The sequence below is a fragment of the Coffea eugenioides genome, chromosome 1 (assembly GCF_003713205.1).
Source record: "Coffea eugenioides isolate CCC68of chromosome 1, Ceug_1.0, whole genome shotgun sequence".
Taxonomy (NCBI): domain Eukaryota; kingdom Viridiplantae; phylum Streptophyta; class Magnoliopsida; order Gentianales; family Rubiaceae; genus Coffea; species Coffea eugenioides.
In genome coordinates, this window is record NC_040035.1 from 49797838 (window position 1) to 49810334 (window position 12497).

Consider the following 12497-nt stretch of genomic DNA (forward strand, 5'->3'; position numbering starts at 1 on the left):
TTTCTAACTCCTGTTGAGACTCTCTCCCCCTCCCTTCCCTGCCTATCAGAATATGTTATAGTAGGAGTACGAGTAGATTAAATCTCCTAAGATAAATTAGAGTAGAAATAGGTTAGATTAATTATTATCGTTTAATAAAAAAAAAATTAGAGATTGTGTCAGGAGAGTGGACTTCAAATCCAATGGCAATTTGAGTAATGAGTGATGATGGGGGTGGAGGGGGGGCCAGCCACGGGCATGTGTATATGTTACAAGTGGATGATGACTCAGCACTAGTACAGAAATACTTTTTTAAGTGGTTCCCCCCACCTGACCTAAATTTCCGGTCACCTTATCCTTTTTGGAGGTAAGAAATTTCACAAATAAATCTAATTCAGAGATTGACCTAAAAAATCGGCAACTTTTAAGATTTTTCTAGTGACTTATCTACCCAATTCCCCAAATTCCTAAGAACAACGTGGAATAGAAACTCCACAGAAAAACCTGTAAAACTGATTTTGACTAAGAGATGAAGACCCCACCAACCCCAGAAACCCTTCCGGTCACCTTATCCACTGTCCTCTTCTGCCTCTCTTCTCTGCCTCTCACATTGATCGATGTTCCATGTCTGAATCTTATCCCATCACTGTCAAATGACTCCACTAATGTTTCGTTGTACATATTACTGATAATACCCGTAACGTCTACATTACCCTAGACATGTGTTTAGCCCGCGACCCACCTCTGTTTGGTATCCTTCTTGCCAAAATCCCTTCAATTCAATTTTACTGACTTAATTTTAAAAAGAAAGTAAAAATAACATTTTAAGAGTAAATGACGAAAAACTTCCTTTTAATTCCTAACAATTTTCTTGATTTAGATGAAGTAAAAGAAATATTAGAGCCATTTTAGATATTAGATACGTTAATCTCTCTGTATTTAACAAGAAATTATGTCAATTTGTCGTGCATTTATTTCTAAAGATAAAGACAGGTGCTGCGTTTCCCTGATCAAATATTTTTCCTTTTTGGCTTTTTCCAAGAGAGATTATGTGATGGGCAGGCAAGTGATATGGCAAGGGTCATGATCTTCTCGTGTGCCATCGGCAAGACCTTGATGGTGATGTGGATGGGTGTATCCTATAAAAACTCATCCACTGCAATTGTGGAATAGAATACTCAACAAAGGAATAAATTAACTGAAATAGTACTACTTTGTAGTGCATACTACAAGTTGCTGGATAAACTTTGGGAGTGCTATTATCTGAGGGAGAGACAGAGAAAAAGAAAGGCCATCCCTTGTAACTTGAACTCTGCTTTACTCCAACACCACCGCCACCACCAGCAGCTGCAGTACTGAGCCTTTTCAGATAAAGAAAATATCTTTTTTTCTCGGTAAGATTTCATGCTACTTCTTCGTGGGATTTTACTGTGTTAAGAGTAGATGTAATTCTTGTTCTTGGGATTTTACTGTGTTGACGTTTAACAGAGTATCATGTACCCTTTGAGCCAAGAACACAGTTTTCTGTTTTCGGGTTTGATATGGTTTCTTGTATTTGAGTAAGAAAAGGTAATGATTGATAAAGTTGGCTAATCATTGACAAAGAAGAACCCGTATGAGGCTTGGTTGACATGGTGCTTGGTCTGGATGATATAAGCTTTCCAGTATTTTTTTTTTTTTTTTGTCAAATAAGTTGATATGGTGTTTAGTCTGGAATCTGGATGATAAGTTTTTCCAGCAAATGCATGGTGATTGTACTGAAAAACTTTCTAGCGGTCTATTTGTCGATTATTCTTCATCAGCTTCATCTCTTTCGTTTCCCCCCCCCCCCCCTCTTTTTTTGGTAATTTCCTTGTGCTGTTCCTGGATCCTTGTCGATTTATGATTATTTTTCATCAGCCTGATCACTTGGACATGACCTTGATAATTCATGGTATTATTTGTTCTTATTTATATTTATATTTTTTAATTTTCTTGCACTGTTCCTGGATCCCTATCTATTTGTTTCTAGAACATACCGGACTTGTTTCCCCTCTTTTGTAGATTGGCGTAGCATTTAAGATGATAAAATATCTGTTAACATTAACAATTTGCAAAGGAATTTTGGAATATACAAGAATATTATCGATGCAAGTGAAAGCGTTATGTGAAGGCTTACAATTCCTATGTTGTAGATTAATCTGGTAGGTTAGCTCCGCAGATTTAAAAAGATTGTATGAGAAAAATATTTTATAGCTGCTTCTTGTATGAGAGCTGTTGTAAATCTTGGAATGGCTGGGTAACTACTGCAAGAGCAGGGGTATCTGGAAAAGAAAAGCAAAACGGCTTGAAATTACTTACACTAACGAAGCTATATTTCCTAAATAGGCAAAATGCAAGGAGGGATTCATGCCATTGTCTCACACGGGAATATCCTTAGGAATGCTATTCTGCAGCATGTTCGTGTAGTCAGTCCAGTAATGCGGTCACTTGTGTTTGCAAGACACGAGTCAACTTCAGCTGCTCAAATGGAGGAGCATGGTTTTGAAAGTACCAAAATATCAGATGTTTTAAAAGCCAAGGGGAAAGGTGCGGATGGCTCCTGGCTCTGGTGTACCACAGATGACACTGTTTATGATGCAGTGAAGTCGGTGGGTATCTTTGTGCTGTAAGCCTGGTCCAGCATGCTACTGCTGTTAATGGTTTTAGTACTTACTTCCCCCATAAGCGTCTATTCACAAAGTAGACACTCATATCGTTATGCAAGATCATGTAGCCTTTTCAGCGCATGTATTTGGTGAAGATATTCGTATACTTTTGGTGATCTAAAACTAACAAATAAATACTGAAAAATGTGTTCAATACAGATGACGAACCACAATGTTGGAGCCTTAGTGGTAGTAAAGCCTAAAGAGCAAAATGCAATCGCTGGCATCATCACAGAGAGAGGTAAATTGTGAACCCCAAAATCCAAAGCAAATACATATGCTGAAGTTGCAAAACATTCGAATCACGTCACCTGTTGAGCTGTTTGGATGCAAGAGCTTGCTTTCTGGGGGTGGTAAAGGGGAAAACTAATATGTTCCTAGGCTTTGTGAACAACCAACCAATCTATAATCCCACTTGTTAAACTTTGATTTATCACTTTAGTGTAGGTACTTGGACCTCAAAGGAAGATGAGGACTTGTGACTCATTCTTCCATCCCTGTTTACTTCACATTCATGATATCTAAGATTTCTGATCCCTAATATAGCAATATATTTTAAGAAAATTATGTTGCTAGCATTTTACATTGGTATTTCAATCACAAAGCCCATTATTTTGTTGGTATTTTCGTAGCACCAGCAACGTGAAGTTTACTATAGGAAGCTTGTTCCAACAAACCCCTTTTCCACATTGGCAGTAGAATTTGCTGATGGTGACTATGTACAAACAATAATGTTTCTCAAATCTTATTGATAGTTGAACTTTGAGCCCGCATGATCTATTCAAAATGCGCATAGGTTTTCATTTTTCTGATTTTTTGCTGTAAGTTTTCCTTTCAAATTGTGGATTGAATTCTATTCTTGTGCGAGTTATGATGTGGAATGGCATTTTAAGATACGTTTGCATATTTGTTCTTCTATAGTGGTGTCAAATAAATATACATCTGGTGAGGCATTGTGTTTCTTGGTCCAGACTATCTCAGGAAAATCATAGTACAGGGAAGATCGTCCAAATCAACAAAAGTTGGTGATATCATGACTGAAGAGGTACGTGTCACAAGTGATATCTAATGATGAAGCTTTTAAATAAGTTGGTTATCTTCCCGTGGCAATGCGAAACATATTGTAATTTGTGATGACGTGGTGATTTCAGAACAAGCTTATTACTGTCACACCTGACACCAAGGTCTTGAAAGCAATGCAGTTGATGACTGGTAAACTGAATCTTATTATCTGAATTCAAAGAATTGCCGACCTTTTTTAAGAAAGTTTTCCCCTGATTTGAATATGAATAATGGATTGCTGCAGATAACCGCATCAGGCACATTCCGGTGGTTGATAATAAAGGGATGGTAGGCATGGTGTCTATTGGAGACGTGGTTCGTGCTGTAGTGAGTGAGCACCGGGATGAATTGGACCGCTTAAATGCTTATATTCAAGGAGGATATTAGAAGAAGAAGATGATGATGATGACGACAACGACGACGAGGAGTCGAGAGTGCGGAAGGGTTGTAAATATTCTCTTGTATGCATCGCTTTAGCCTGCGATTTACCTGCAAGATGCAGCCTATGGCTTGATTAGGTTTCCAATAATAGCATGGACTCTGAAGCCGCTTGCACCTGTTTTCCGTTGTTTGTAGCCTTTCCATTTGCTGCTCTTTGGTAACTTCAAAATAATAAGTTTGACAGTTATCTTTGAATCGGGCTTTGAATCGGGCTTAGGCTATAATTTGTTTGATCGTGTATGTTGATGAGCCTGTTTCAACCGAACATTCAGGGTCTTTCCAAAACAAAACAGAACCAAAAAAAAAAATGGGGAACGAAGAAGAATTTTCCATAGCTTCGCAACCAGGTGGTGTACGGTGACTGCTTTTCAGAGACGCTGTTATGTTGAGTACGGTGGTTGTTAGATCAAAAGTATATTGGGCCACAGACAAGAGTTATCTGGTGCAAACCAGAAAATCCTATGTCGGAAGTGTTCCAGATGGGGTTCCTGAGGCTTCAAGTCGATCTCCATCTGGGCAGAACTTTAAACAAGTTTTGGCATTCAGATACAAGTTTAAACATGTTTCCTGCAAATTTCATAAAAGAAGAAGTAAACCAAAAAAAGCAAACTTTTATCTTAACTAAGAGGGAGGAATGAATTGAGTGATACGGGAGGAGATAGTGTAAATGAGAGATTCTGAATTCAGAACCTTTCACTTACATTGAACAAAATGAAAAAAAAAAAAGGCAGACTTTTATCTTCACCAAAATTGCTTGATGAAATAAGTTGCTCTCCGCGCAAGATTCACACCATTTATATCATGTTAAAATTTCAGCAGATGTGCCTTGCAAATGGGAAGAGGAACGTTCTGGCTTAGGGAAACCAGAAATCAGGAGGTCACCTTAATCGATCAGACTTTCAAGGTCTCGACTCGGAATGTTGCCTGATGTCAAAAAGAGACGAGACGGTTTCAGCACCATACTTGTGGTAAAAACTTCATTCCTATCCATGTTATGATTTCCAAGACAGACGGTAGCTGCTGGCATTTAGCTAATCTTCATCATCAGCGGCAGGAATCAGAGACATAAATAAAGCCATGAGCATGTTAATTGACGAATTCTACGAGGCAAGAAATTGTAAACACTGGATCCGGGTCTCAAATGGCAAATACAACAAAAAAAATCAAATAACCTGTCTATGAGACACTTTTCCCGTTAGGTCATGGGATGATGAGATTTACAGGAAACCTACATCTCAATTTTGACCAATTGACATAAATTCAAACAGATCGACAACCCATGTGTCACCTATCTCACGAAAAGTATACAGCTTTATTTTGGATTCGCTGTTTTCTGTTTGGCCTTTTCTATTAGAGGTCTTAACTGCTTCTTTTCAGCAAGAATCTTCAGAAAGTTGAACAAAAAGGGTATGTAATTGTGTTTTCGACGGATATTCTCAGTTCTCCATTTCTTGAATTTTTCCTCCTCCATCAGTATCTTCTCCGTTGCACCCTCAATCCCAGCATTTATCTCTAATAGTTGTTTGTTTAGTGCTTCAACATTGCTGTTGTCCACCAGTCTCTCTGATTGTAATGTAGCCAGCTGCTGCAAGATACGCTCCCTTCTCCTCTGAAGCTCCTTGAGTTCAGCTGTATAGATCTCTTTCCTGTTCTTTATTACAGCCAATAAATTGAACCTAATTTCATTCTTCGAATACCTCTCAATCCGCTCCTGAATCACTGGTTGCACCATTTGTAACCACTCTATATCATTGTGGCCACCCGGGCATTGCCCAAGGCTAATAGGTCCCTCCTTCAAGCCATCAAGCTCATAGAGCACACCATCAACCGGTAAGTAGCTAATAAAATGATAGACATCATCATCTTTTCCAGCAGCTTTCTGCTCTTCAGGCACAAAGGGCTCTGGTCTTGCAAAACTATTATGAGCGGTGCGAATCGCCTCACTGTTGTTTATTGCCAAACCTTTCAGCTCAGGTGGAAAATTTTTGGTGAAATCTTTCAAAGCTGATAGTTCTGGACCAATATCAACATCTGGACAATTCATAAGAATAGACAGAATAGCTTGGGTTGCGCATGCATTATTTATGACCTGTAAAAGCATGAAGTAAAGGTTCAACTATAACAGTTTTAAGACTCCTCCCTGTACAAGGCATACACAGACTGAAGAAAGCAAACCTGACTAGCAAAAAACAAATTGGGGATTGGGTCCTTTATTACAACACGGTCATCTTTTTCACCAGGACGCCATTTGAAGAGGAAAATCAATCCATAAATTGGCCTGGAAATCAATAAAGTTTACGTTGAGAGGGATACAGAGAGTACAAAACATACAGCAAGCCCTCATCCAGTGAGCAAAATGATCTTTGATAGAGGATCACAACTTAAAGACTAACTTACCTAAGATTGTTCAGGGAATCAAGATCCAATGAATACAACTCCTCAACCTGCTTGATCAAAATGCAGGTGTTAGAAACTATGGATCTTCATAATTGTCCATTCCAATCACAAAATAAAGTTAAATTCCAAAAGAACTTAGGCTTGAACATGTTTTAAAAAGCCTATTACCAGAAGGTGCATACTTCACACTCAAAAGCTCTTTAATTAATTGCCAGCCTGTGGGATTCTACATGTTTCCAATTGCCACAAATAATTGTTAATTTGGTTTTAACGAGAAAAAGCACAAGTAGTTCCAAATTCTGTGCACTGAACAAATAGACGGTGACATAGGAGGAAAAAGTGGATGCACATGGGAGAAGGGAGGGCAAAAATTTTCCACTGATTCAAGGAGTCTAATCAACAAGATGAAGAATCTGCTGGTGTCCTTTTGAAATTCAGAGAGAACATAACTAGAGTTCAAACACATGGAGTAAGTCCGCATAAACACTAAAGCAGCTTCAAGAAAAAACAAACATCACAACAAAGAAATAACAAAAAATATTCTCCACTGCAAAAATGAAAATAACTCCAGATAAGCAGCATATCTTTGCTAATGGTATATACAATGTTAATGAAGTTTTCACAAGAATATCCACAACCAGACAAGAAGCAAGCCAAAATAGTACAAGATAAATCCAAAAATAACAGTAACCTAATATAATGCCAAACAAGCAATTTAGGAACACATAAATGGCTATAAACCCAGGGAAGGACCTGCACGCCTTTCACTTGCATCTGCTGTATGAGCTCCGTGAAAACACCTGCAGCACAGGCCAATTATTCAGAAACATAAACTTGCTGAGAAAGATGTTATGAATGTTGTACATGACTGTAATCCTTTTTGTCCACTGACTGACAAATCAATTTTTCTTCTTGGTTTCTGTCAAAACCCTTGAGGGAAAACTCTACTCAAGTTGAAAAAATTCAATAAATATTTTTCCTCCACAAGGAGGCATACAGCCCCCAAGAGATGCCCCAGAAGAATTGGTGGTTTGTGGCTCAGGATGGTGCATGGAAGGAGAGATGAACCAAAGACCAATGTAGTAGCTAAGAAAGGATGACCACAACTGCTAATGACAAGAGCCTGCATGGATTATTTGGAATCTAAATTGCTGGATCCTAATCTAGTTAAAAAAGCAAGCAAAGATTGGCTATAGTTGAGTTGTTTTATTGTACAATGGAATGTGGAAGAAAGAAATCAAAGGGAGCCTGTTTCATTTCCTCCCTCAAATAGTGCTCCAAATGACATGATAAATTTGTAATACAAATTGCTCACCCTGCTAAACAACACGAGCCCAAATAATGAGATGAATTAGCTGAAGCATTAGCAAAATACAGCATATTCATTCAGCCTCGTGGAAACCAACTACTCCTAGAGTAGTTGGCCACCAAGGAGAGCTTTTGGGTGTAGGTCAAGGAATCAAATCCCTTGGCCTGCATTCTAAAAAATCCCAAGACTCCGTACTTAGGCACCCATGTGGATCAGTAGTGGTTCAGTCTCCTCCGAGTTTCCCTAGAGTAAGAGTAGGTGTAGAATAGAATTTATAGTGTCCGAAAGAAAATTCAACCTCGTGAAGTCATAATTCAATGGTGAATGGTATGCAAGTGAAAAATAATAATAATAATAATGAGTGCAAAAAGGGCACCACAAAATTAGAAGAAAACTTACCGGGATCAGACTCGATAGTGCACCAAGACATTTTGTCTGTAAAATGCTGTGACAAAAAATATCCAAAAAGAAAAATATCATTGACTCAATTCCAAATTTGCCTCCATAAACCTACTACCCCATTATATACTCCTACATCAAAACTTGCAGGAACGGAAGTTACTTATTTAAAATTTAAGAAACAGTTAAAATTCAACAAGAACCCCTAAGAGGTCGAATTCAACAATAGAAAATTAAAATTTAAAAAAATCCAATTCAGTAAAAATTCAACAGGTCTATTCCTGTTATGAACCCAAAATATTCAACTATATTTCCATTAAAGTCCAACATGAAAATAAAACCTTAAGACACAGACGCGTATATGAACACTCAATTAAGTAACTAAAAGCTGTTAAAAGACAAGAACAAATAAAACTTAGATTGTTAAAAAGCTGTTAAAATTTAACCTGGAAAAAACTTAGTTTTCAGGATCCGGTACTAGTAGCTGAAGCCTGCCGAGGTTGCTCAGGGCGGCGAGAGGGAAGCAGTCGGTCAAAGGGGGAAGAGGGGGCAGCTAAAAGAGATGGATTGGTTGCTTTGGTGGCAGGAAAATAGAACCGATGAACCAAGGTGGAGGACGAGGAGAGCGGTGGATGATGGCGATGATTGGATTTGGGGCCCAGAAGCAATTTTGGATTGTGAGCCAGCGTTGTGGGTTAGGGTTTAGGGCCCTATAAATTGCTGGTGTGATTTTTTATATTTGGGCTGGTTTAGCCAACCCAGCTGAATGCTACCCAGAAGCCGTAGCCCGAATAAATTAAAAATTTTAAGAAAACTGAAGAAATGGTAGCTGGTAAATATCTGCAAATTTTGGTTTTTTTTTTTTTTTTTTGCTTTTCGACGTATAGAGTTGTGCTAAAAAAAATTTTCTTACCACTATTTTGACTCCATTTTGAATGTTCGTTTGTTTTATTTTGTTTGCAGATTGTGTTTTCTTATTGTGATTTATTGATTGAAAATGAGTTTAACTTCTTCATTTGGTGAAAACTTTTATGTTAATACTAATAAATTGTAATGTTTTTCATGAAGAATTCATATAAAATTTAATTTCATAAAAATAAAATTAATATATTCATAAAAATCAATACTTATTTTTAAACTGCACACACATTGGGTGGGTGTGGTATGAATGAAGTTGCTCGACAATCAACCAACATTTGCTTTACAAGAGTTTGTGTTTGAATTTCTTCAATATACAAAGCAAGCATTGACTTGAGCTTTGTTTGACAAATATGCAATAACTTGACTAAGATTTTGTCTACACGAATATGATTGGTAATTAATTACTCCACTAACAATCCAATTTCTTCAAATAAAATAGAAAAGAATGAAGAGTGAAAAGGGCTCCGCAAACCAAAATCATATTCTAGGATAGTTAAACACCTTAATGGTCCAAACTTCAACCCAAATATTGTTTGATTCAATTCACACCATGCATGTTACTGAAAATTTCGTAAATTACATCCAACCTTTTGTGCATTCTGGAAACAGAATAAAAATTTTTGGAAGTTCCATGTATTGTGACATGAATGTGTTTGGATGGTGAATAATTTGAAATAATTTTGTAAAAAAAAAATACTGTAGCACTTTTTTGATATGATGTATGTGAGATAAAATGATGGTTAAAAAATATACTGATGATACAAATAAGTCAGTGTGTAAATAAGGTAAAAATAATGTATAATCCAGACACACTCGAGCAATGGAAGAGATGACCTCTTTGCTTTGCTCGTCTTTGCCCTATTGCTCTCCAACAATTTGATTGGGAATGCATGAGATGGAGTGTTAATTAGACATGATAGCATTTCGAGTCAAAATTCATGCAGACGAATAGATAACACGCTCTGTAATCTTGAAAACTGTCTACCAGTATCCTATGAAATTTTTGGAGTGTATGTTTATTCATGAGAATTGCAACTTGAAATATTACTTCATAGCGAGGAGCAATTTTCTTCAATAAAGTCTACAATAACGCAAGTTATCTATTTCTGTTTTAAATTCCGACCATTCAAATTGACTTAATTTGGATTAAAAGCCACCACGACAGTGACAGTATTCCAAACCCAGAAGTTATCTATAGTTGATCAGTTGTTACTTGTTAGGGGAGGATTTTTCAACCTCTACGTGTCGTCAAATTCAAATTTTGAGACTAATAATTAAGGGATAATTGCAGAAACCTCCCCTGACGTTTATAGTAATAGCATTGTCCTCCCCTATCAATTTTGAAATTGCACTGACCTCCCCTATCAAAAGTTGGAGGCAATTTAATAGGCAAAAGTGGGTCAATTTACTAAAGTACCCCTGACATGATTTAATTTTACCAAATGAATGTGATGAGTACTTTCATCAAACCCAACAAAACATTTGTTAATAAAAATTACACTAAATTAACTATTTCTGCATAGTTTAACTAAATAACTAATAATCTAATTAATTAATAAATAATTATATAATTAACTATTAACTAATTATCTAATTGTTAATAGTTATTAACTAATCAAACTATTTCTGCATAGTTAAACTAATTAACTTTTTGAATTTTACTTACAAATATTGATGTTTTTATCATAAATTAAATGTTTGAAAGTAAAATACCTATAAAGAGCTGATACTTTAAATAGGTAATGCGTACTGCATATAGTTTAGCATGCAAATAGTTTGTTAATTAGTTAGTTAGTTAAGCAGTTAATTAGTTAATTAGTTTAACATGCAAATAGTTTATTAGTTTCGGACAGACAACAACTTTAGTTAATTAGTTAATTAATTAATTAGATAATTAGTTAATAGTTAATTAGATAATTAGTTAATAGTTAATTAGTTTAACTATTAACTAATTAGATAATTAGTTAAGCAATTGTCAAGCAAATAATAAATTGTCAAGCAAGTAAGGGCAAAATTGGAAGAAAATTCTTATCTCACTTCTACAAAAGCTGTCAAGGAGGTTTCTGCAACGAATTGTTACTGTTCAGGGGAGGTGAATGCAATTTCTAAACCTAGAGGGGAGGTCAGTGCAAATGTCAGAAATCTCAGGGGAGGTTTCTGAAATTATCCCAATAATTAAAGGTGAAAAGGGCATGGAGAAGAATGAAAGAGAAAAAATACAAAAAAATTCTTTTTTGGCTGCTGATTTAATGGTGGTGGTGGGCGGCGGAGAACAAGTGGAAGGAATTTTGAGAGCCTTTATTTCGAAGTCAAATTCAGCTCCAATTTTGGATGAGAATAGATGTGACACCATGGTCAACATCGGAATGGGCCTCTACCCAAGCCATATTCACTGTGACTATGACTATTGCTTGAAAGTGTGGCCCGAAAGTCAGCATGCCTTTTGTGCTGGACTGTGGGTTTCGTTTATGGGTTGGGTGTGTGTGTTATTTGCGATTGTTAAGGTGGATATGAAAAATTAAAGAGTGGTAAAAATCGTTGGTGAGTCTTGGTGTTTCCCCTCCCCCGTTCCCTCTATCCCACATCGATTGTGAGTGGTGTGTGTGCGTAGCTCATAAGTTCCTCAGTGTGGCCTGAAAGTCAGCATGCCTTTTGAGTTGGGACGTGGGTTTCGCTTATGGGTTGGGTGTGTGTATTATTTGCGGTTGTTGAGGGGGATGACTATTGCCAGCATATAAGATGATGTGGAACGAGGTGCGTGGAGCTGACTTCACATAGAAAGTCTGGTGCCAAATCGAGCCCGAAGACGGGCACCCATCGGAGCAATATATATATATATTTTTTTATGTAATTTTGTTTCCTATCTAATTTAGAACTTCTAGTGTGTAAATAGAGACGTACCTAAGATTATTTTATCAAATTTTTGACATATTTTTATTAAACTTAACACAATTATATATGGATTAATTCCTGATTTTGAGTGTGCTCAAGTAAAAATTCTTTCGAATCTTGTTTTGGTTTATGATTTGAATTCTGTTTTCTTTAAGGGTTGAACGTGATTTACCTCTTGTTTATTTGTTCGAATTAATTCATGAAATTAGACGGTTAAAATCACTTCCGTCGATACATTAGTTGATATCAGAGCAGGATTTGCCTGTTCCTGAAATATTATTATCAATAATCGAAAACAAATCCGGAGACGGATCATCTACCTCTAAGAACGAGATTCAGGTTATGAATGCGAATGCACGGATCATTCAGGGTAAGAACAGAATGAACTGTGGATTCAGATAGACCATATA

General features: G+C 36.8%; 2 protein-coding genes across 2 annotated transcripts; one reads left to right on the plus strand and one right to left on the minus strand.

The window, feature by feature from the left end:
* Positions 1–1140: 1140 nt before the first annotated feature.
* On the plus strand, positions 1141–4364 carry LOC113759711 (CBS domain-containing protein CBSX3, mitochondrial). Its single transcript, XM_027302287.1, has 6 exons — positions 1141–1373; positions 2347–2609; positions 2826–2907; positions 3638–3711; positions 3818–3878; positions 3973–4364. The coding sequence occupies exons 2-6, from the start codon at positions 2352–2354 to the stop codon at positions 4113–4115; spliced, it is 618 nt and encodes a 205-aa protein (XP_027158088.1). The 5' UTR covers positions 1141–1373; positions 2347–2351; the 3' UTR covers positions 4116–4364.
* An 871-nt stretch (positions 4365–5235) lies between these two features.
* On the minus strand, positions 5236–8931 carry LOC113778778 (ubiquitin carboxyl-terminal hydrolase 2). Its single transcript, XM_027324275.1, has 6 exons — positions 8721–8931; positions 8275–8320; positions 7320–7366; positions 6567–6613; positions 6345–6447; positions 5236–6258 (listed from the first exon to the last, which is right to left on the minus strand). The coding sequence occupies exons 2-6, from the start codon at positions 8303–8305 to the stop codon at positions 5482–5484; spliced, it is 1005 nt and encodes a 334-aa protein (XP_027180076.1). The 5' UTR covers positions 8306–8320; positions 8721–8931; the 3' UTR covers positions 5236–5481.
* Between the last annotated feature and the right edge of the window lie 3566 nt (positions 8932–12497).